Source organism: Solea senegalensis, linkage group LG7, assembly GCF_019176455.1.
Source record: "Solea senegalensis isolate Sse05_10M linkage group LG7, IFAPA_SoseM_1, whole genome shotgun sequence".
In the NCBI taxonomy this organism is placed as follows: Eukaryota; Metazoa; Chordata; class Actinopteri; order Pleuronectiformes; family Soleidae; genus Solea; species Solea senegalensis.
In genome coordinates, this window is record NC_058027.1 from 7287646 (window position 1) to 7313957 (window position 26312).

A 26312-nucleotide genomic window follows, 5' to 3' on the forward strand; every position below is an offset into this window, starting at 1 on the left:
ACCCCCCGCGACCCTCTGGTGGAGGATAAAGCGGTTAGATGATGACTGACTGACAATAATACATTTTATTTGTTGGCGCCTTTTTGACACAGAAGGTCACCTTGCATAAAAACACACAAATACAACATAACAATAGAATAAAATACAGAATTCTCTGCTCCCCATGATGACGAGACAGGCAGGAGGGACAGTGAGGTGGGTGAAGGAGGAGGATCTGAGGGTGTGGGCAGGAGTGGATATGTGGAGGAGATCTGAGAGGTACGGAGTTGCAAGGTTGTGTATGGTTTTGAAGGTGAGGAGCAGTATTTTATAATTGATGCGTTGTGTGATGGGGAGCCAGTGGAGCTGCTGTAGGAAGGGTGTGATGTGATGGATGGAGGGGGTTTGTGAGATGATACAGGCAGCAGAGTTCTGGACCAGTTGTAGTTTGTGGAGACCATACAGAAGTGAGTATAACAATAATCCAGATGGGAAGTGACAAGACTGTGGACCAGGATGGCAGTGGTATGAGGAGTGAGAGAGGGGCGGAGGCGGTTGATGTTGCTGTTGAGGATGACACCCAGGCTCTTTGGGTGTCAGGTTGCTATTCACAAGAATAGCAACCTCAAAACTGGTGTGTGTTTTTATAGGGCAGGGCAAGTTTAACCAACACCTCCAACCTCGTCTCATTAACTGGACTCCAGGTCGGCTGACTCCTGACTTCATGGAGAAGTCATTAGCCTAAGGGTTCACATACTTTTTCCACCCTGCACTGTGAATGTTTACATTGTGTGTTCAATAAAAACATGAAAACATACAATTGTTTGTGAGGTATTAGTTTAATAAGACTGTGTTTGTCTATTGATGTGACTTAGATGAAGATCCGATTTTGATCCCATTTTATAACCAATTTATGCAGGTAATTTCTCATGGTTCACATACTTTTCTTGCAACTGTATACAGTAGACTAGACAAATAGAGGTGGATACAGGTCATTGTATACATGTGAAATAGCACAGGTGTTGAAGTTGTTAAGAGTAAAATTAACCAAGTTTGTGAGAGACTGCTGATCAATTCAGGATAAAACACAAAGCTCTTCACAGAGCTGGGAACTGTTATGATTCATCTAATAATGTGATGTCAATGAAAATAGCCAGTCACTTCAAAGTGCTGTGTCAGTGTTTACACAGCTTTCACACACGCATTGCAGCCCTGCGACTTTTCTAGACTTCACTCAGAGGAGCTGAACATAAGGGATAGAGCAAGATGGAAGCAGTTGATCTGCTGTGATGACCCCTAAAGGGAGAACCCGGAAGATGAAGAAGACTTGGAGGAGCTGGATGAGTGAATAAAAAAAGACTACATCAGTTGCACTACAGTTGCTGTACAGTCCCAGTCGACTGGTCGATTTATAAGTCGATACCAACCAATACCAATGAGACAATATCAACATATTACAGTATATAGTAAATTTTCATGATATTGTGCAGATGCACGTGATGCAAAACAGTTTCAGAGCCGCCAGCCCCCCAACTAGTCGATTTTGAATTTATTTGGTTGATTACAGCCCTAGTTGCACTGTACATTAAACATTATTTAGGCTGCCAGCCCCCTAAAATATATAGACTGAGCCCATGCAACAGCTAAAACAATGAGTGAGTGAAGGAGCAAGTGAACGATTGAGTGACCGAGCGAGTGGGCATGTTGATGTTTCTATCATGTCACTCACAGACATTCTGTGGAAAAGTGCTGCAGGTGGGAAAGGGAACAAAAGTTAACATTTATGTGAGTAACTCAATGCAGCAGCATTTAATGTATAAATGTAAAAAACAGGATGGACACACAGGTATTGACCAATTGGATATAGGACAATGAGTCTGTAGACGTAAAGTCTACATAAACCTTCCTAGTCCGAAGAGCCACCATGCCACAATGAAGTGCATGATAGGAAAGCCAGTGGTGCAACACACAGGTTCACCATCTGGTAAGACAAAGGAGTCATCCTATAGTGCCCAGGGCCTACACGCACCACAAGGTCAGAATATCACCAGGTTAAATGGCCTGCTGCCAATAAGAAGAGGTGTGGCAGTGTAGTGGAGAGATTCAGTGTGAAGGAACAGCATGCAACCAGTAAGTCAGGGTGTCCAAAACAATGACAGATCAGCCAGCTGCCACAGGAACTCAGTTTGCTTATATGGCAGTTCAAGCAGGCATGGGAAGAGGACAAAGCTGGACTGGCAGAGTCATGAGGAGAAAGCTAACATACATTTGGAGAGCTGTGTGGCACAGAAGAAGGGGCAAACACAGAGCGTGAAGAATCCATGGGCATGGTAGAGGCATGGTGGCATCAGTTGACATGTTGGCATCAATTGACAAGTACCAGAGTGCCAGCTACAGTGACAACATGACAGATCAGGATCTTGGACCACTGATGTGCACTATGTTGTGCCCCAGAGTCTTGAGAAGACTATGGAAGATCATCAGTCATCTGGAGGAGGGGAAAAGTGGCAAAATAGTGGAGACAGAGGGACAGAGGGAGTTCAAATTCCAAAGGTGCCAGGATGTATTGAGCATACAGGAGTTGTCACCCAGCTTATCCAGGAGGCTTGTGGAGGTAACCTGGCAGTTGTGTGGCTTGGCCTAGCCAAACACCTAGGTTCATCCCTTACAAGCTGGTGGACTCATTATGGACTATTACAGCTGATTAAGTTTGAGTCACCTCTGGAAAAGTAACATCCTCATTGCAGCTGGATTAGGGCTTTATCACTGGCTGAGCTATTTCACTGATATTGGTCTCCTTGGCCATGAACGTGCAACATAGTTTTTGACCGATGTCCGTTGTAAAAACAAATGGACAATAATTGGTTCTTGCATGCGGTGAGAAATAAAAGAAACACAAAGCAGCAGAGGATGAAGTGGGACTGATTTATTTCTAAATATTACGGGGAGCGGTGTAACATAGCAACGAGCGCATCAGCTAAGTCATTAGCCATTTTCTATTCTTGTAAACCTGAATGGCAGCTCTTCAGTGGCTTTCAGTTTAGGCTTAGCCATTACAGGTAGAATAACAAACAAATACCATTTCATCTGAACTGAATGACACTGCTGCAATCCAATAAACTGGCTCAGTAGGCAGTTGATCAGGCTAAGGAAAGACACCACCTTGTCCAAGATGAAATCCGAGCCAAGTTGGAGGAAAACCGCACCAGCAGGATGGTCACAATGAAACAGCAAGAAGCATAGACTTGATGGGAGCAGGCAATAAACGGGAAGATCCCTTTGTAAGACCTATGGAAAACTGAGCTGAATCAAATCAAATTTCTTATCCTGTCAGCTTATGATGTCCTGCCAAACCAACTGGTTCTCCTGGGGCTTAGCAGAAACCCCCACATGTCTGCTGTGCCAGAAAAGAGGAAAACTCTGGGAGAGGGGACACTATTGATGGTCACTCCTACTGGCCACTCCAATACTCCTTCTCTGCATATTTTTGCATTTTCTACCAAACAACCTAACAAAAGAAGAGTGTAAAAGAGAATCGGACAAAAAAATAAACAAATCATTGGCTGAGCGTTCCAGAGATGGAGAGATTGCAACTAACAAGTACATCTGCCCATGCCCATCTAGTAAGAAGAGCATTAATTCCAAAATGTTATTTTAGTATTTTAATAACCTGTGTTTGAAACTCAACCATTTTGCCAGCAACTCTGCCAACCACAGCTTTAACCATTAATCAATTATTTGCTGAAATTAGTTTAACCAAAATACAGTGAACTTTGATGAGCTGCTCCTTCTACGGTTCACAGTGCCACAACTCGGTCAGAGGACAATGTGGCTATAGCCATGAGGCTACTGCATGTAGGTCACTAGTTTTCAAATGCATCAAACAGTGCGGAAACAAAAGTAAAAATTTGTCTGAGACAAACTCTCCTCACATCTCCTGTGTGTGTGTCATCTGTGTCACCAGAGAGAGTATTTCTTTGCTTTTTGACTTAATACAAGGGTGATAAAAGCAGCAAGCGACAGCCTCATAATATTATATTTGAACCACATAACTGATTTACCACTACTGTAAAATGCTTAACATTTTAACTAAGAACCATAAGAGAGAGATGCATTTCAGGCATCAAGCCTTTATAGGGGAGACTTAATGCTGAAACACAACTGTTTGTTTTAGACAGTTCAACATGATCATTCCACTTCAGTAAATTCATTTTAATAGAAAATAATCAGAAAATTCATGTCACATCACAGCAGTAGTTGCTGCCTCCATCAGTAAATTAAAATGTGTGTTTGTATTTAAAAGCTTTTAATCTGATTGAATTAAAGGCTGTCTAAAGGTGAGGAGTGGCACATAATTATTTTAAGATAGTATAGGTAAGCTGGTAAATCTGTTTCCATGAACAGCCATGTTTTCACAAGGAGTGCCCCCTGAATAGATACCTTATACAATCACAATCCAATAATAAATCAATAACTGTCCCTTTAAAGGGTCACATAGAAGCAAGAAAAGAGAAGACAAAGAGCACAGTTTGTGCTTCTTTTTTTAAGATCCAATGTGACTTGCTGAAGCAACTACTTCCCAGCCACTCATTAACTAAAGCCAATACTTACTATTGAGCTCCTGGTCTTGCTGTCGAAGAACTTGTTCCTGTCAGACAGATCAAATCTGGCAACAAAAAGCAAAATTGATTGATGTTAAGTTGCAAATATAAAACCAACAAGCAAACAAACAAATACTTAAATCCACTTAATACTACTTTTGGAGAAAATACAGCTGCACGAAAACAGTGCAATTTAACTTTTATACAAACCATGGAAAGTGATGGCTTTGTATATTCTGAACAATTCTTTTTAAATATTTTGCACAATTGTAGTAGTTCAAGTAGTAACTGTCAGTAAAAAGTGTGTCTGTCTCCTTTTGTCTCTCTCTGCTTTATTTTGTAGTTCTCCTTCCTGTGTGTGCTTGTGTTTCTCCCACTTACCTGCTGTCTCTGCTCACTCCCCCTCCCTTCCCTGTTCTCTTTATGAGCCTCATCCTGTTCACCTGCGTCTGATTTGCCACACCTGGGCTCTTTCTCAATATCCATACTTTTGTCCGTACTTGTGAAACGTCATCAGCCTCAGTCCAAGTTCTGTTACAATTCTCAAGTACGCGAGCAACGAGTACGGTTCTCATACCCGGAAGTGTTCTCGCTCTGCCCGTTTTACCAAGTATGCATCGGGTGGTAACTTGAGTGTACTTGGGATCCATTGGCTCAGACGTTATTAGATGCTTGGTGTGATCAATAGATATGTTGTTGTATCTGTATTTAAATATAATATGTACATATATACTACTCTACACTGCTGTAATATTTTCCACATGGTACTGTATATTTTAATAAATATAAATTAATGAATTAAGTTCAAAATTTTAAATGTGAAAATAATAACAATATATATGCCTTTATTATTATTATTATTATTGTTATAGTATTTCATATGTTAATTTATCAACCCTGTAGGTGGCGGTAATAAGGTTTAAGCACTTGGCGCCACCTGCCATTCAAACAGAAGAACAAGGAAGTAGCTGCTGTTCCAATTGAAGAATCATACTTGTGTACTCCCGTACTTGGTGAGTATGTACTCCAGTCGTACTTCTCAAGTACACAAGTACTATTGAGAACGGGCCCTGATTTCTGTTCTCCACTCACCTTCCTCTCTACATATGCCTGCCCTTCCCAGTGTCTTTTTTAGATTGTCACTCGTGTCATTGGCCCTTTTCTCAATACTCAAGTATGCAAGTATGTGGGCATGCTTCACTAACTATCACTGGCCAAAAAAGCCCAACAGTGCCTGTACTTCCTCAGCAAACTTAGAAAAGCAAAAGCCCACCTCCCATCATGCACACCTTCTACAGAGCCACTATCGAAAACATCCTGACCAGCATGACCAGCCTGCACCGTGTCCTGCCGCAGGACTCTGCAGCGCACCGTGAGAGCAGCTGAGAGGATTATTGCTGTCTTTCTCCCTTCCCTTATGGATATTTACACCACTCGCCTCACCTGCAAAAGCCATCAGCATAGACCCCCGCCCCTCACACACATACACAAAACATACACGCACACTGATCTCAGGGACGGTACATTCCACTTTCCCCTGCTCATTTGCACTATTCTGCACTAACCCACCTTAACAGCAACAGACCTGTTTATCTTAAGTTTGTATCTTAAGTTATCTTGTAAATACCACTAGTGCCCTTGACTGTTGACTGTCTATTTTGGGCCATTCTACCGAATTCGTGCAAATTGCTGTCCCACAATAAAAAAACTATTTAACAAAACAATTAAGAATTCAGACCTTCAATATTTACTAAGATGATGTTATGATCTAGTTAAACACAAGACTGTAACTATTTAGTAATTGAGCTAAATATATACAAAATCATCATTTATGCTACCTTCCTAGGTACTTTCTATTGGGAAGTAGTTGTCCCAATCTCTAAGCCCTAAATTTCAATCCATGAAAATAATACTTAAAAGAATTTTGTCATTTTTTCCAATAGTGTATTTTAAAATATATGTTTGGTTTCTTTTAAACAGAATGTAAAACATTTAGATTCATTTTAAAGTTTTTTTTAAAATTACAAAACATGCTTTAAAAAATGCTGTCCCACACTTTCACGTCACAACCGTAACACGAGTTGTTTTACCACATGGGTGGAGCCTGGTTTTAGTCACACCCCAGAATTTCTGACCAAGAAATGACACTGCATCCCTGTCCCTCATGGCTGCATGGTGAGATATTACCTCTCATAATTTTTAAGTAAATGGGTTCCAAAGTCTGAAAATCAGCATGTTGCATTAATAATTGTCACAACCGTACACATATTATCTGCAAGTAAATACACTTTTGGGGGCTCAAAACAAAATATTATGTTTTGTTGTGTGTACAGAGAAGTCAAAATGTTCTGCAAGAACAAAAACTCAGAAGGAAGTATGGAAGCACAGAGTTCCTGTGCATAGCAGAAATACCCTTCTTTTTCATAACACACTCATCCACAATTTGCAGAAAAAAATACAAGTCTGCCAATTATAAAGAGAAACATGGATTAAGAAGCGCATTGACAAGCAGGTTGCTCAGAAAATACAATCTTGTTTCTATGCTCAGAGAAACACTAGGCAGCTCCCACAGGCAGCTCTCAACACGACTGCAGACAACCCACATCTAAAGTTCACATATCAGAGACATAACATTTGTGTTTGTAAAATTCACATTAAAAGGCAGGTTATGAGTTAATATTAAGCAATAAGGTTGAGGGGATATAATACAACCTTGCAAACAAAATACTGTGGTCATGAGCAAAACAGTGCAGTCACTACCGTAACAGTGCGGTCACTACCGTAACACTGAATGTTTTGTAAAATAAAATAAGAATTGAGTCATTAAATAACATTTTATGATAACTATTGGTTAAATATACATTCAATGTAATAACTAATGAACTCTGAGATCTCTATGATCAGTGTAATTCATTTTACAAAAAAGATTGCATTTACATTTTGATGAGTCTTAGAAAATAAACTTTGAAATTTGTTAAAAAAATTATTTTAATTGATTTAGTTGTAAAACCCTTCATAATAAATTACTAAAATTATTCTTTAGAGGGTGTATGGACACACAATATTAACAGATTAATATAATGGTTTTTATTGCAGTGTGTTGCTGTGTTACGGTAGTGACAAATTTTAGGAGTTGAAAAACATTTCAAGAACAAGCAGACATTAATATATGAAATTTGACTGCGCCTTTACTAGATATGTACCATAGAAATATGGTACAATATATGTATGGACAAGGTTTTTGGAAAAAAACAACTTTTGAAAATGTGTTTCCAACTCTGGACTTTGCACGAATTCGGTAGAATGGCCCTTTTATGTCTTTCTGAGAGTGTTTATTTTATTATATTGTATTATTTATATATTTTGCTCCGAGAGGACTGAAATTTCATTTGTGCTGTTTGTCATGCATGAATAGAATATTTGACAATAAAAAAGTTGAAGTTGAACATTTGGAATATATAGTGGAATAACATGCAGTGAGGCTGTCATTGTGATTTAACCCTGTTTCTGTTTGATTTTATTAATTCTTTGTTGTTGGTTTAGAGAGCAGTTGTACTGCTTCCTTCTTGTTTCACATCCTGTAGTGAATTGCAGTTATTGAATGTGGGTTGCCAGAGGCCAGGTTTTAAGTAAACATGTCGAGTGTCGAATAGTTGTTTGCAGTCTCAATGTTAGTGCACAAGTGACAAAGAGAGAGAGCTTAAAAAAAAAGAGCTTAAATGAATGAAAGCTTCTCGCACTGAAAACTATTAAAAAAAAAACTATATTTAACCATTAGAAAGAAGAAATCATATTAACCAAAATAAATCATATTAATCAATGTTAACAATGATTAAATCATATTAATCAATGTTAATATTGTGGCAGTGGCTGCAAATACATTACCATACTGACACTGATTAGTGTAACAAAACTGTGGAACTATGCCAGTAAGAGGATGTCAGCTGACGTGACCTAATGACCGAGTGGAATATTGTTTTGTGATCTGATCTGAGGATGCTTGGCAACACATCACCCCCATGCTGAAACAACTGCACTGGCTCCCTGTTAAGTTCCGGATCACCTTTAGGCTTCTCCTCCTTTGCTACAAGTCTCTCCATTCACTTACTCCACATTATCTGTCCGACCTCCTCCATGTGCACCGTCCCTCCCGGAACCTGTGGTCTGCTGACCTCGGTCTCCTCTCCATTCCCCACTCCTGCAGGCAAAGCTTTGGCAACAGGGCTTTCAGTATCACTGCTCCAACCCTCTCGCTCCCTCTGGCTATTCGCCAGGCACCAACTCTGGAGTCATTTAGATTACTGCTGAATCGACACTTGTTCCTGCAAGTTTTTGCCACCTGATTGTTTGTTTGTCAGCGTTTGTGTTTTTGGATCTGTCTTCTGTTTTCAACTGTACAGCGACCTTGGGTTTCATGAAAGGCACTTTATAAATTTAAGTCATTATTATGATTATTATGCATTTGCAACGCATTGGATGTGTTCAGACTTGAACTTTGTGTGATCTACATGTGATGGGATCACTGGGGATAGATGTTAATATTAGGTCTGAATGGGGTTTTAGTAGGAATGGAATGCAGTTGCAGCATTTGCTGACTGGTTCTTTATGGTAAAAACTTGAAGAACGGCCAGTTTCACCTTTTCATCTGTCTTATAACAGACATCCCTATCTTACAATTGCTGTTTCTTGTTAGTAGAAACAACTGTAGAGGAGGAAATCCTGCTTGCTGATTACAGTGGCACCTACATGCCCACCTGCACAGTCATGTCATACATTTTATCAGTTGTATTAATATATAGACATGGAGCTTAAACACTTTTTTGAGAACTTTATCAAAAAATCGAACTTACTACCATCCTTTTATTCTATTCTCTCATTCTATATATTGTATTTTGTCTATTTTATTTGTATTACTTTATAGGCATTTTATTTAATTTTTTTTTTAATTGCTTTTTGGCTTTGAAGTGATTTATCTGTGTTGTTTTCAACACGCTGTACATATTTTAGAATGTATCTCTGTTTACTAATAAAACTGCATTGCCCTGCCTTGAATTGGCACTATCCATTAGATTTATCATCTCTCACTACCTCCTTTTCCTTTGTATCTTTGTTTGCCCTTATCCTGAACTTGAGCACATACGACCATGTTAACTTGCGGCGTATGTAGCCTGTCCTAGTCGCTCTTGCTTACTTTAACTTTGTTTTCAACTTTACCTTTTTTTTCTTGTCCTGTTTTTACTTTATTTATTAAGCCACGTCCTCTCTAAACATGCTTATGTGGAGAGTTTTTGTTGTTTTGTTTGTGGTGGAATCGCTCCTTTTACTCTGCCACTCGACAGTCGCTCAGCATCACCGCATTGTTTACTCCCAGGATCAGCTGATAAAACTGAAGCCGGCTGGCTTGGCTACAGTTACATAGGACATCCCTGCGGAACTTCTGAGGAAAACACACCAGGGATGCAGAGGGAACGGATCACTATGGCAGAGGAAAGGAGCCAAACATCGGAGACTTATGGAGAGGAAGACATAAAAGTGTCTCCCTGTGTAGCTTTACGATTTTCTCGGAGTCATGGCTACACACGGATGTTCCTGACCACAATGTTTCCCCCGAGGGTTTCCACACTGTGCGGGCTGACAGGGACTGCACTAAGCTTGCTGTTTATTTGAACAACAGGTGGTGCAATCCTGGGCACATCACCATCAAAGACCGCATCTGCAGCCCGGATATTGAACTGTGAGCTGTGGCACTCCGTCCTACTTACTTACTATATATTCCGCCAATCCGTTAACCCGACATGTGGACTACAGAATGTGCACCCGAGTGCTCTCATTATAATCTCTGGTGACCTCAACCATGTCTCGATTAAAAAAAACACTCCTGAAATTCACCCAGTATGTGACCTGTAAAACCAGAGAGGAGAAGACCCTGGACCTGCTGTATTCTAATGTGAAGGACGCATACACCTCCACGTCCCTTCCCCCGCTGGGAGGAGCAGATGACAACTTGGTGTACCTCTAGCGAAGAGGCTGTCTGTGACCACAAAGACATTGAGGACATGCTATGAGGCACTGCAGGGCTGTTTTGAGGTGACTGACTGGAATGTACTCTGGATAAATATGAAGAAAAGAGAAAGACATGGAGGGAGATTTTCTGCTAGCTCTTAGTCAGAGCAGCTGAAAACATGGTATACAGGGTATATATAGCTATTCACTGCCCACTCTCTTCTCCACACATCCCAGGAGGTTGTTTTTTATGCTAAGACATTGTTCTCTAATCACTGCCTTTAAAGGTGTTTTTACTTGTTACGGCTGAACAGGAAGTCACACAAAATCACCAGTTGGTCACACAAATGTTATAATATAATAACTATATACTACTTTTGTAGGTTTGGATTTAGATTTGTGCCCTGTGTGCTTAAGAAAGGTGAGGTACACGCAACTTAGAGGAGGAATGTCTTTAATGCTGTGCTCAGAACAGATGACTTCATATTAATTCACATTTCTGTGAAGTCACTGTAGCTGAGAGAAAATACTCTACAAGATGAAACATGATGTAACAATTTTGGATTTCAAATAATCTGGAATTGCATTTTATGACCAATAAATCAAGTTTAACAACTGGTGAGGATTTTCAAGACTTCATTCTCAATTATTCTCAACATAAGGAACATAGCAACATAGTTCACATATGACCTACACTACTCACCCACAGGTGGAGGGAAAAGTACTGGAGCGCAACAAAACAAGATGTTGAACAAGACAACCTGCTGAAGTCCAACCCGAGGATCAGAACAGGGAACAAAGTTGATTTGACTGATGTGATGTGACATAGAATGCATCATGGTTGTAAAAAAGCACACAGGCTCATCCTTCAGTTACCTAACATTGAATTTACAATACTATAGCATATGTCCATTTTGCCTGTGCATGCACTTTATACTAGCTTGAGTGGTCTCTGAAACACTACATCAAAGCAGCTGCAGTGAAATTAATTTTAGGTTAATTCAATCTGGACCTACTGCAAACTCTCATACTCTCATACAAACTCACATAGATATCCTCTATGAATTTAAGAGGAACTAAACCCATGTTCTGATACTGACTCCGCCCAATGCCTGATTTTGAAAACCTACAAAAAGTGTGCAGGGAGTTATCAGTGAGTGGGGAGGGGAAGGAGGGGTGAGTGAGCACCGCTGGGGGCGTGATGATCGTGTGACAGCAAGTGCAAATAGCGATTCACACACTCACACACCACACATGATATTTTTCACTCTGATAAGTGACAAAAGTCATGCATATGAATTAGTAATGAATGAATCGATGATGCGAAAGCAGATTGCTCTGCGTAGTTCATACATACAGCACGTGGCCATGTGGAAAGGGAACTTGGCTTGTAACTGGAGAGTCGCTGGTTCAAGTCCCCACCAGGTCAAAAGGGCTGCGGTACCCCTGAGTAAGGTACCAAACCCTCATTTCTCCCAGGGCAGCCCACTGCTCCTGATTCTAGGATGGGTCAAATGCAGAGAAATAATTTCCCTAAGGGGATTAATAAAGTATAAGATTTAGATACAGCTGTCTTGAATTAGCGACCAATCAAAAAATAGTATTCACTGTTGCTCGGCAGACTGGACGTGCTGCTCTGGTTCACATAGCTGGAGTCGCAAGACTAGGTTTTTTTATGTGGGGCCAGATGAGCTAGCTTGGGCATCTGTTTAGGATGCCTCATGGACGCCTTCCTGGTGAGGTTTTCTGGTCACGTCCTATTGGGAGGAGGCCCCGGGGAAGACCCAGGACTCGTTGGAGAGTCTCTGTCTCTGGGTTGGCTTGGGAATGCCTCGGGATTCCCCGGAAGACCTGGACGAAGTGGCTGGGGAGAGGGAAGTCTGGGCTTTTCTGCTCAAGCTGCTACTCCCGGGACCCAACCTCAGATAAGCGGTAGAAAATGGATGGATGGATAAATCAATGGTAGAATGAGGTATCTTTCAACTGGAAGGTTGTGGATTTGATTCTCGGGTCTGCTAGTTTGCATGCCTATGTGTCCTAGGGCCACACACCTAACCCCACGTTGGTCCTGACAGCTGTGCCAGCAGCGGGTGCATAGTTATGAAAGATGTGTGACTGTCTCACACTCTGGTTTACTCACGACAACTCAAAACCAATGGCCGCTGCCTGGAACGCCTACACACCAGAACCGGACTGCCTGTCTTGTCACCATGGGCTCCAGGGCTTTCAGCCACTCTGCCCCCTGCCCCTGGAACACTCTCCCACATGATTTCCACAATATTGACTCCCTTCACACCTTTAAATCAAGACTTAGAATTGCTCCCTCTCTCTTATTGTCACTTTTATACAATTATACTGATAATACTGAAGACATGTATTATTTTCTTCTCTCTTTAAGGAAAAGAAGGGCTGCATTTAAAATTAAAATAGTGAAAATAAATAGAAAAATAATCTTAAAATAAATTTAAAAATTATTTAATTTTTGAGAAATAAAATAAAAGACGGTAGCAGTATGAGTTTCCCTTTTTGTTTGTTTGAACAGTCTCAACTAATTTTAAACAGATCTATCACAACCCATCTTAAAAAACTTTGTACTTTGTCTCAAAGTGGCATTTCGCGTTGTCATGGTCTCTGAGCATATGAGACAGACAGAATGAACATGAATGGGTCTGTCCATTCTGGGATTCTTAGAGAGTGCCATGTTTAGTTATTTTTCTCTGTCTCGCGCTCACCTCTCTGTCTTTCCTCCCTGTATCGCTCACTCTTCTCTCTGTCTTCTCACCCTGTACCCTGTATTCGTCTCTCTGTCTGTCACTCACTTCTCACCTCCTTCATCTGTCCATATTCAGTGTTGCAAGGTTTAGCGGAATGCACAGATTTGATTGGCTTTAGTGGCATCACGTGGGTCAGTGGATTTCCTCATTCGCTAAACCAGTACCCTAAAGTCTAGAGAAGCTGTGCCAGTCAAAATAGTAGCGCCACGTCAAAATTTAAAACACTTAAATAATTTATTGTCTGGGTCCGGACTCGGACCAGGGTCCGCCTGTTAGTGACCTCTGCTGTATAACATATCTACCTATGGGTACCACTAAATTAAACTGACCTGACCTGATTATCAACATCACCACATCTGAGAGATATAGTGTCTGTGCAAGTAAAAGCATAAAGTCAGTACAGTTTATTTTACTCACAGATGCTGCTTTTCTCTGGAGAAAGGATGAGAGAGGGATTTGGCAGTCTCTGGTTTGTTGGTGTCAACCTTTGGATGAAGTGGAGCAGTAACTTTGTGAATGAAGAGCCGGGTCTTCTCTACCACATTACTGCCTTGTTTTACTTCATAGACCTACAGAGGAGAAAAAACAGATTTTCAAATATCTAAATTCAGCATTTCTTGTCTTCACACATTGTATATGTTCATAGTGCTTTTATGATGCTCAGCATGAACTAAAGGGGGACAAATATGACTCTGACGCATTACAGTACTGTCTGGCCAGACATGGACCCAGCACACGACCCCGAGCCATCGTCTTCCCCAGTCAGCCAACCTCCGAGAGACTCTGAGCCAATGCAGGTGGGCCGTGCCAGTCTCACCCCAGTAGAGCGAGAGAGACGCTGCATGGCAAACCTCTGCTTTTGTCACCTCTGTCAGGCCAGTCACTTCATCTCCAAGTGTTCAGTAAAAATCGGGCTCACCAGTGAGGGAGGAGGTCCTGGTGAGCCATACTGCTAAACCCTCCTCCAACATGCGTCCCCTGTGTCAAGCACGGCTGCTGTTGCCCCAGGGTTCCCAGACCCTAGCCATCCTCATAGACTGTGGTTCGGACAGTAATATCATCGACGATGACCTAGCACATCAGTGAGGTGTCGGTTCTGATCCGGTGCCCGCCAATGTGCCGGGTTGTTGCCCCCTGGGGACAGTCACACATCAGCCAGTGCCACATACTGCTATTCCACAACCATCACGAAACCACACAGATTCACATCCTGCACTCTCCTCGTCATCGTCTTCTTCTGGGCTTCCCCTGGCTCCAACGTCCACCTTGACTGGTCCACAGGGGCTATACTGGGTAGGAGCTCATCATGCCACCAGGTCTGCCTGAAGCAAGCCTCCGCTCCTGAATCACCTACCATCTCTAACCCAGCACCAGACGTCATGGGGGTCCCTCCCGAGTTCCTGGACTTACGGAAGGTCTTCAGTAAGGCTAAAGCGACCTCCCTCTCAACTGCACAGGTCCTATGCCCTATACCCTGCCCAGAGGTCGCCTCTACTCCTTTTCCTCCCCTGAGAGAGAATCTTTGGACACGTATATAAATAACTCTCTGGGGGCAGGCATCCTTCGGCGAATCATCTCCGGCAGGTGCAGGCTTCTTCTTTGTGGGAAAAAAGGACAAGACACTCCGCCCCTGCATCGACTATAGAGGGTTGAATGATATCACCATTAAGAACCGCTATCCCCTGCCCCCCAGCCTTTGAGCTTCTGGAGGGGGCCACTGTGTTTACTAGACTCGATCTTCGAAGCACTTGCCGCCTGGTCTGTATTTGTGAAGGCGATGAGTGGAAGACGGCTTTCAACACCCCATGCGGCCACTACGAGTATCTGGTGATACCCTTCGGCCTTACCAATGCTCCTGCCATCTTCCAAGCTTTAGTGAATGATGTGCTAAGGGACATGCTCAATAAGTTTGTTTTTGTCTATTTGGACGATATCCTCATCTTCTCCCGGTCCTGAGCTGAGCATGTTCACCACGTCCAGGCTGTACTGCAACGTCTCCTCGAGAATTCACTCTTTGTCAAGGCAGAAAAGTGTGAGTTTCACACCTCATCTGTCTCCTTTCTGGGGTACGTCATGGGAAGGGGGACCGTTGAGATGGATCCTGCCAAGGTCTCTACCGTCACTGGCTGGCCCGCCCCTGACTCCCGCAAACAGCTTCCTGGGTGGTCCTGGGTCCCTGCGAGGCACGTATTGGACCACACCCTCATCAGAGAGTTCCATCAACAGCACCTGGATCAGCCGGCCAGTACCAGTCATACCCCCAAACCACGGGCTCCTCCACTCCGCCCACCCAATGCTGATGACATTGGTCCTTGTTATGGGAATTATGCACCTCATGTAATACATGAAGACAAATGCTCAATGCAACCGTTTGATGTGACCTGAGACCAGTCACTCTTTGTATTGTTAATGTAACTGTTGGATGCGATTTTGGCCAGTGACCATATGTATTGTTTTAGGAACTGTTTGAAGTAACTTGTGAATAGAGACAATGGGTCTGCGACTGAGGGCAAGGTGATAACAAACCCACAGAGGCGGGGGTCTGCACCTTATGGCAGGGTGATAGCTGACCCATTGAGACAGATAAATACCTTGCGATTCCTACAAGACAGGGAGTCTTCACTTTGTAACTGGCCTGTGTGTGTTGCTTTGTGAATGCTCCTCTTGTACAAGATTAAACCCTTGTTTGGACACTGAGCTGACTCCGATCTCCTTCCTATGGATCTCAATTCTTTTGACAACTTGGCGCCCAACGTGGGGCCCCAATATCTGTCGCTCTCTTCACATCAGCGGACCTGAAGACCTTGCAAGGCGGGGGTAAGAAAAATAAATCCTCCTAAAAGTCCTCCACCTCAGGGCTCTTAAAGCTCCGTTTGGTCAGGGAGGCCAGGTTCCGTGAAGAGTGGGACAGTGACGGGGCCAACCAAGGAGGGGAGACGGATCAGCCAGACAAACATTGAGTCAGGGACTCAAATCTTCAAAAGGGTAAGAAATAACCATTTCTAAATTTAAAACAAATTCGGCTCAAAAGTAACAACAGTTAGTTGAATATGCGGTGCCAGTAACGAAAGAAGCTGTAAGTCATGGTATTCTTCTACTGAAGTGAAAATTGAGCATAGCAATTCGGCAGATAAAAAGTAGCAACAGTAAGTTTGAATATGCGGTGCCAGTAACGAAAGAAGCTGTAAGTCATGGTATTCTTCTACTGAAGTGAAAAAACCGGTACAGAAACGGATCGATCCTAGCTCATTTAAAATAGATAAAAAGCAAGTCAGGGACTTGGGGGAGCAGAACTCTCTTAGATTTAAAAGCAAGTCAGGGACTTGGGGGAGCAGAACTCTCTTATATTTAAAAGCAAGTCAGGGACTTGGGGGAGCAGGACTCTCTTAGATTTAGGGCAGGGACCTAAAATTATTACTGTCTTTGGAAGGACAAGGTTTAAACTAATCCCTCAGGGCTGAGAAAACAACAGGCGTCAGGGTCCGGGACCCAAGCAAGTCAGGGACTTGGGGGAGCAGAACTCTCTTAGACAAACCGGTAAAATATATAGATCAAATTTCCGCTAATAAGTAACAACAGTTAGTTGAATATGCGGTGCCAGTAACGAAAGAAGCTGTAAGTCATGGTATTCTTCTACTGAAGTGAAAATGTAGCATAAAATTGGAAAACTTAGGATACAAACTCTTTTAAAGTCGACATATATATGTTGTGTGTTAAATGTTGTCTTGTGTTGTTTTGTGTTTTGTGATGTTTTAATGTGTGCGCCATGGCTTTGTGTTGTTTTATGTGCCTGGTGGCATAGGCTCAGGCTGCAGAGTGTTGGTCCTTTTCAGTGACAATCAAAATACCAAATTTTATTTGGGATTTGTTCCTGATAGTGGATGCATTGTTAAAAACAAGAATAGATAAATAAATAGAAATTTAGAGTCTGGACAGAAATTATATGTACAATATTTGGAAAAAAAAAAACAAAAAAAAACAGGCAAACACTGATAATCCAGATTAAAAGTTGGGAAAATATATAAAATAAAATAATAATAATAATAATAATAATAATAATAGTAATAATAATAATAATAATAATAAAAAGGAACTCTAAAATAAAAGTACGAATAAAATTGAAGGTAATTTTTATATCAAAATGGGAAATGGTAATAGTTGTTATAAATGTTGTTGTGAACCTGACGAGGTTCAATATGAAGGTGATGCAAAACGAATGGGCCAAAAGGCACTAGATAATGTAAAATATATAAAAAGATGGGAAAATAAATATGGATTTAGAGGAAAATTACAGGTAGAAGAATGTAAAAAACTGGTAGAAAAGATAGAGGTAAAGTCAAAAGAAGAACTAGAAATGACCAAGAACCAAAGAATAGATTGGCGGATTGATAAAAATGTTTAAAAATAATAATAATACTAAAATGAAATAAAAACAACAGTACTAATAAAATAACATATTCATTAAATAAAGTAATTGGGGTAAGAAGATAACTAAAGCGGTCATAAACTAAGTCATTATAGGGCTGAAATAATATAAAATGTATATTTCCATAGACATCTCTCAAGTGTATTTGACAATTAGCTCAGGAGATATCAGAAGTTATGAGGAGAGACGTAGGATGTTGTGTTCTCTTCAGGAATTCCACAGCAAAGAAGAAATGGAGGACCCAGACGAGTTGATGATTCATCGGCGCTACTAGTCAATAAACCAGGTCATGCACTCACACACACACATACATACCAGGACACATAAGATGAGGAAGAAGAAGTATGTTAACTAGAAAACACTGAAGTATTTTTGAGTATGGACCAAAAGCCATAGTCACCCTGTTGGTTAAAAAAATCGTAAAACTTGTTTTCTAAACGATACTGAAGCATGCAGAATAATAATTGAAGAAGATGAAGGCGGTAGTAAATTGCCACTTCAACACTGTAATGGTATGAAGGTGAGATCTGAGACACTGATCTAAGACAAAAAGAATTTGTTTAAATTTGTTACAATATTGAGTCATGGGATTACCCATGTCTCAACAGGAGGGATGGTATCCATGATAGACTAGACTACATGGATGTTAAAACCACTAAAATGTGTTTGTGCCTCATGATTAATGTATTCTAAGCACAATGCTCAAGGCAGACTACATCAAAAACCAGATCCAGCACCCACAGGAGGGCCAATCAATCCAGGAGATTGGGTGTTGGTAAAGTGGTCAGCTTCACGCTGGGAAGGCTCCTATCAACTACTACTGTCGACACCTACAGCAGTACACATAGCTGAAAGACAGACGTGGATCACACACTTCAAAAGAGCACAAATGCCAGTCAGATAAGTAGAAGCATTCACCATGCCAGAATTAAAGCTGTGTTTAATAACTGTTTCATGTATGACCACAATTGCATTCCTTATTTTAAATATAGTGACATAAGGCCAGGTATGATAAAATGAGGAATAGACCAATAGGAACACAATCTAGGTGAGACACTAGGAGAGGTGCAGTGACAATGCGTGTGCTATTGTCACAATTAAGTGAGTTTAAGTTAGATTTAGTTTCCGGGGCAGCCTAGAGCTGTGGCCGTCACAGGGGGCCTTGTGAGATCCAAACCTTGGAAAATAAAGTTTTGGGGGGTTGAAAAAGACTGCCTCGTTTGGTATCAAGAGCGAGAATCCTCCCTGTGTCCTGAGGGAAACAAGAGATGTGTAAAATATGTGTAAAATACTCAAGGAGTGTTATAAAGAGAAATGCACCAGCAGGTTGGTTTGATCACTCCTGGCTTGATGGGGAACTGTTAATAAAAATGTGGATTGATAAAAATGTGTATTATAATCAACAGAGATTTTTGACTTCACTAAGGAAGCAATTGGAAGCATACATCAAGAGTTAGATAAGACTAGTTTAATGGCATGGCAGAATAGGATGGCTTGAGACATGATGTTGCTGAAAAGGGAGGAATACTGTATAATGTAGAATGTTTGGAGATATGTGTTGTACATTTATTCCTAATACAGCACCTGATGGCAGCATCTAAGGCAATGAATGGATTAATCACCCTATATGTAGAAGGACTGTTACAGAGACTCAGGACACCGCTTTGAAAAAAAACAAAACAAAAAACAACTATGCTGCATGAAAGAGTCCCAACCACTGATGACCACCGAGAGGACGACAAGAATGCAGCACCAGAAATGTTCGACTGATTTGACAAATGATGATCTATATGGATACATGTTAGATGAAGATAACACCATGGTTTAAAGGATAATTGCTGTTTACTCTATTGATTATGATGGTACTACAGGAAATCTAGAAGTTGTAGTGTTCTGAATTGGTCACCATTGAATTCATTTTGGGGTAACAATATAATCAAAATGTTTTTGAATGTATGCTTTTATGCCTTGATCAAATGGAGTACCTGCGTGTGGTTGCCGGGGCAGCGGGACCGTGAGAGAGTTTCCCTATCTAGAAGGAAAATTGATAATTGGAATGTTTTGAACTGCTCGATAGGGTTTTCGCTCTCACACTCTAAAACATTTGTTATAATTATGCTTAAGCATAAACAGGAGGGATATGTTATGGGAATTATGCACCTCATGTAATACATGAAGACAAATGCTCAATGCAACCGTTTGATGTGACCTGAGACCACTCACTCTTTGTATTGTTAATGTAACTGTTGGATGCGATTTTGGCCAGTGACCATATGTATTGTTTTAGGAACTGTTTGAAGTAACTTGTGAATAGAGACAATGGGTCTGCGACTGAGGGCAAGGTGATAACAAACCCACAGAGGCGGGGGTCTGCACCTTATGGCAGGGTGATAGCTGACCCATTGAGACAGATAAATACCTTGCGATTCCTACAAGACAGGGAGTCTTCACTTTGTAACTGGCCTGTGTGTGTTGCTTTGTGAATGCTCCTCTTGTACAAGATTAAACCCTTGTTTGGACACTGAGCTGACTCCGATCTCCTTCCTATGGATCTCAATTCTTTTGACAGTCCTGAGGGTCTCTCCTCCTCCGAGGACGACACGCTCCCCACACACTGCGTTACAGCTGGTGTGTTTTAAGTCCACTTGGAGCCAAAATCTGTTGCAGCTTTAGCTGTATTTAAGTAATGAAGATGGTTAAGGGAAATGCATCGGAGTAAAAGTACACATTTCTTTTTGGAAAAAAGTCAAAACCAAAATTAAAAAACATAAACAAACATGACGCCCCTTGTTGTTGAGTGTTCGCTCTGTTGAGAGAACAAGAGTGCAGCCAGACACTTGTGCATTGGTTGGTAGTCTTCTGCATAATTCAAGATAAGAATGACATGTGAAAATTATACTTAAGTAAAGTAATGAAGTGTTTGTACTTTGTTACATTACAACACTGCCAATGTGTCCTGACACTTAAACCCATGTTGCTCCTAATGGCTGTGCCAGCAACGTATAAGTGGGTATGAAACCACATTGACCTCATCTTTACCAGAAACTGCTCCACCTCCGACCTCAAGGTAACCCCACTTCATGTCTCTGATAATTTCTTCATTTCCTACTCTCTCCCAATCTGATGATCTCATCTCATCAGATATTGCACTTGTCCGTCGTAACATTCGCTCTCTCTCTCCCTCCTCTCTCTCCTCAACTGTTCTATCAACACTTCCTTCAGCTGACTCCTTCTCCCTCATGCATCCCAACTCTGCCACAGACACCTTCCTCTCTACTCTGTCCTCGGGCAGCAGATACTGGCAGCAGAAAGAAAATGGAGGAAATCAAAACACCCTGATGAACTGCTTTCCTATCACTCTCATCTCTCCACCTTCACTGCCTCTATCTCTGCAGCCAAACAATCTTTCTATCAGACTAAAATTCAATCCTCTTTCTCTAACCCCAAAAAACTTTTCTCTATCTTCTCTAACCTCCTTGTTCCCCCCACCCCCTCCTCCTTCCTCCCTTCTACCAATTCACTTTGTCAACTACTTCACAAAAAAGTAGATGACATTCGCTCTTCTTTCTCAACCCCACCTCCTGATCTCACCACTCTACCAACCACACATTCAGCTCCTTCTCTATTCTCTTTCTCCCCTCTATCTCAGGATCAAGTTCTTTCCCTAATAACCTCTGCCCGCCCCACCTCCTGCCCCATTGACCCTATCCCCTCTCACCTTCTTCAGTCATTTGCTTCTGATCTTCTTCCTTTCCTCACCCACCTCATTAACACATCTCTATCATCTGGTTGCTTTCCGGACTCTCTTAAAGAGGCCAGAGTGACCCCCCTCCTTAAAAAAACCACCCTTGACCCGTCTGAAGTAAATAACTTCAGACCTGTCTCTCTTCTTCCTTTTCTCTCCAAAACTCTGGAGCGCGCTATCTTTAATCAACGCTCATCCTACCTTCACCGGAACAACCTTCTTGATCCTCTTCAGTCGGGTTTTAAAGCAGGTCACTCGACCGAAACTGCACTTCTTGCTGTCACTGAGCAACTCCACACTGCGAGGGCTGCCTCTCTCTCCTCTGTGCTCATCCTCTTGGACCTTTCTGCAGCGTTTGACACCGTTACCCACCAGATCCTTACTTCCTCCCTTCAAGAACTAGGTGTCTCAGGGTCTGCACTTACCCTACTCTCGTCCTATCTTCAAAACCGAACATACAGAGTAACCTGGAGAGGATCCGTGTCGGAACCCTGTCCTCTATCTACTGGGGTCCCTCAGGGTTCTGTCTTGGGCCCTCTCCTCTTCTCTCTATACACCAACTCTCTTGGTTCGGTTATTCGCTCTCATGGTTTTTCCTATCACAGCTACGCCGATGACACCCAACTCATTCTCTCTTTTCCCAGCTCCGACACACAGGTAGCAGAACGGATCACCGCTTGTCTGACTGACATCTCTCAGTGGATGTCTGACCATCACCTGAAACTCAATCTCGACAAGACTGAATTTCTTTTTCTCCCAGGAAAAAGCTCTCCCACCACAGACCTAACCATCACCCTCGACAACTCTGTGGTAACTCCTTCTCATACCGCAAGGAACCTGGGTGTGACACTTGACGACCATCTCTCCCTCACTGCCAACATTGCTGCAACAGCTAGATCTTGCAGATACATGTTGCACAACATCCGAAGGATACGGCCTCTTCTAACCCAGAAGGCGGCACAGGTTCTGGTCCAGGCTCTTGTCATCTCACGCTTGGATTACTGCAACTCCCTCCTGGCTGGTCTTCCTGCATGTGCCATACGACCTCTGCAACTCATCCAGAATGCAGCAGCTCGACTGGTCTTCAACTTACCAAAATTCTCCCACACTACACCGCTCCTCCGCTCCCTTCACTGGCTTCCTGTAGCTGCTCGCATCCGCTTCAAGACTCTAGTGCTTGCGTTCCATGCTACAAACGGATCCGGTCCAGCCTACATCCAGGACATGATCAAAACCTACACCCCAGCCCGCCCACTCCGCTCTGCATCGACAAACCGGCTCGCTGCCCCCTCACTGAGAGGATCGCAGAGGCACTCGCAGAACTCGAGACTGTTCACTGTCCTCGCTCCCAAATGGTGGAACGATCTCCCCATCGACATCTGGACAGCTGAAAGCCTCCACATCTTCCGCCGCCGACTAAAAACACATCTCTTCCGACTCTGCCTCGACTAAGACAACAAAAAAACAAAAAAAAAAACTTGTACATCGCACTTATGACTAGCACTTCATAGTTTGATCTACTTGAAGCTCTTACTTACTTCTAGCTCTTATTTGTACCCAAATGTTTAAATGCACTTTTGTAAGTCGCTTTGGATAAAAGCATCTGCTAAATGACATGTAATGTAATGTAATGTAATGAAAGATAAGCGTTGTATGAAAGTGTGAGTGAACGGGTTTGAATGGGTGAATGGCAAAACTGTATTGTAAAACAGCTTTGAGGGATCATCATGACTAGAAAAGCACTATATAAATGTGCGATTTACCATCTCTGTGCCGCACTGGATCCAGTGTCAGCACGCACAGGAACTGGCTTCTACATATGGCGATTAGTGTATGTACAAATCACCATTTGAACCCACAGTGTGCAGAGGAGCGGGACTTAAGTGTGTGCTATTGAGGAGAAGCAACATTGACCTTCTGTATTTACAGCATTTGCTTTTTTTCTGATATTAGTGATGATAATGATGGCAACTTCCTCTTCTCTCTGTTTTTCCATGATTTTCTAGTCACTTTCGATCAATAAATATTAATCCGGGGCATTTGTATGACTATTTATAAGTTTATAAGTGTGGGCATTACATGAATCCTGCAAAGCTGCGCCACATTACGAGTTGAATGTGATTAAAAAACAGAAATTGGCGTGGAATGTGCATGCGCATGGTTTGATAAATAACATTTTTATTGAGAGGTGTGAGTCAATGCAATGGCTTTATTTCTGCTGAGTGCATCCTTGGTCACATAATCTACTGTTTGTTTGGTATAAACCAGGCTTAAAGTGGCAGTGAATTAAAAAGAAGTACCTTCTTTGTTGGCATCTTGAGCTTCATGAACTCAGCCTCTCGACACAGAACGTTCCAAGGAGCATGGATCTTCAAGAAGCCAATACCAGGGATTTTACTCTGAAATATAAGGTTTGCAAGTTTGCCAAAATACCTTCAAAAGCCCGACATGGACAATAAATGTAAATGTAAAACTGAGTTGGTAGGGTCCCTTCAGCACAAAATCCTGTCTTTATTGCTGCATATGAGATCAGGCATTCTCACTTCTGTGAAATCACTCCTACATTGTTAGACTCTCTTCACACCACACAGGTCAGCACAGTGACACATCTATGGTATATACAGAAATACATAGTACAGTACAATTCAAACTGGCACTGTATATTATTAATATTTAACAGAGGAATCAGGTGTATTTAGCGACAGCACAGCCAAAAGCTGGCAATCGTGAGCCGCATCACAACCCCTTTCACTGTATTTTAATTCATCCATTAACTTTTATATTGCACTATATTCCCTATATTGCACCTAGTTGACTGGAAATAAATCTCCATGACACAGCTTTCCTCCTGAGATCTTGGTAAACATGATATTGTATCATTGGAAACTCAAACATATACATTTTTTCATCTATCATGTATTTATACCTTAAAGCTTTGTTTAAATATGAGTGAAAATCCATGGTGCAGTGCAAAACAGTCATGGTCACTAAAAAGAGGGTTTCCAAGAGAAGCTATGCCATTGTCACTTTTGATCCAAGAGAGCCACTAGGGACAAGACAAGTTACTATATCTTAATTGTCATTAGTTATTCTGGACTGTGGTTGTCAAGTTTTTTTTATAAAAACTACAGCAGCATGAGTAATTATCTTAATTTCCATTGAAATAATTGTATTTTTCATTAAATCTTTAGTAAAATTTGATTCATGGTTTCTGCATGTTCATGTTGCTGCGCGGATTTGTCTAGGTGAAAGTCTGGATGAGTCAAAACTGGACAAAACTGGACACTGACTTATAACACTAATCATGAATCTGGCGAACCCCAATAAGTAAGCAAGCCATTATTACTGTTGTGGCTTGCCTAAAAATGTCTGTCTTTAAGATTATCTTGCTTTTTGTGAGTAAAAGCCTATGTCGTTCTTGACTGCTCAAACAGCTGTTAAATTCAACTTTGTAAAAAGACACTGCCGAATATTCTCAATCCAACTCTCCATGCTACTGATTCACCACTACAGTAATGGTGTCAATAATAGCAGACTACACTATTATGATACCTTACACCCCACCCCCATCTCCACACATGCTGCTCTCACATTACAGATCTGCCCTCAAAATACAGAACACACACACTGCTAGAAGCCAAATGACAGAAACCATTTTAAAGGTTTCTTTGCAGCACAGGCAGTTATTGCCACTGCTAAAGTAGCAATCGTTCCACTGATAACAACTATATGCAGATTAGGTGTAGAGGGACAGCCAAAGTTAGGTAGCTTTTTGTTGGTGGTGAACATGGGTACACATAGACTTGTTTTTTGTTTCTCTTCACTAGCACACATTTTAATATTTCTCTCTTGAGTAAATGATGTGTAGTATTAATTTTGTTATCATAAATAAGTCCATATTTTTTTCTGAACCCACTGGTAAGCACAGCTTAAGCTGCTTCCAATCCTATTCAGTCATATGAGCTGAACCTGCCTTGTGGCCACTGCATGTTACACTTGCTTTTGTCTCCCATCCCTGTCCTTTCTGTGATGTCTCAACACCTTATCATATCCAGCTAGACAATCTCCCCATTTATAAACTCCTATCCCATTTCTTACCCCTTCATCCTTCTCCAGCTCCAGCCCTGTCTCCAGGAGGTTTTCCTCAAACTCCTCCCTCCTGAAGCGCTTGTCATCTTCATGATAGTCTGTCTGTTGGTCCTGGGCCGCAATCTCTGGGTCCTCCTTTGGCTGAAGCGGAGCTCGGCTGCCTCTCATACTCAGGCTGCGGCGAAGCCGTCGGATGAAGTTGTTTTCACCAAATCTGGATGACCGACGCCTGTCACTGCTGGGTTTCTGGATGTTGTATGCCAGGATATAGTCCACCCGCCTCTGCCCATCAGAAAAGTATGGGCCCAGCTGTGAATAGTGGGGCGAGACATCGTCCATGTAGAGATTTTTCATTGGCTGGAAGCAAAACAGAAGCATTTTATCTTAGATGACTATAGCAGTCACTTTGAAAGCACTGTAATAGTCTGACAACTGAGATATATAACACACACAAACTACATTGCAGCTTGCGGTGAATTTTTCTATCCAAGCCGAAATCCTGTCGTGCTTTTGTTATTTGTGTTCAAATCCAACCCAACCCACAATCATGGGGACACCGCAGCTGCTGGTCTACTGCTGCCTCCCTTAGTAGGTGTGTAACTTAGGTACATTAAAACAAATAATTTCAATCACAAAATAACACAAATAACACAAAATAGCACATTTGAACTTGCATATGAAGGTACCTTCTCCAT

At 41.8% G+C, this 26312-nt stretch overlaps 1 protein-coding gene and 1 long non-coding RNA gene across 4 annotated transcripts in view; one reads left to right on the top strand and one right to left on the bottom strand.

Annotated features, from left to right (window-relative positions):
• ano1a (anoctamin 1, calcium activated chloride channel a) overlaps positions 1-26312 on the bottom strand; it is a 112153-nt gene that overhangs the window by 59541 nt on the left and 26300 nt on the right. For all 3 annotated transcript variants that reach the window (XM_044029579.1, XM_044029578.1, XM_044029577.1), the window contains exons 3-6: positions 25627-25974; positions 23829-23927; positions 13775-13926; positions 4591-4645 (exon numbers count right to left, since the gene is read on the bottom strand). In XM_044029579.1, coding sequence (XP_043885514.1) covers positions 4591-4645; positions 13775-13926; positions 23829-23927; positions 25627-25974 — 654 coding nt within the window. The remainder of the gene's footprint in view (positions 1-4590; positions 4646-13774; positions 13927-23828; positions 23928-25626; positions 25975-26312) is intronic.
• On the top strand, positions 16044-19821 carry LOC122771979. The gene is made up of 2 exons (XR_006360723.1): positions 16044-16342; positions 17995-19821. It is a non-coding gene; the product is annotated as an uncharacterized LOC122771979 (long non-coding RNA).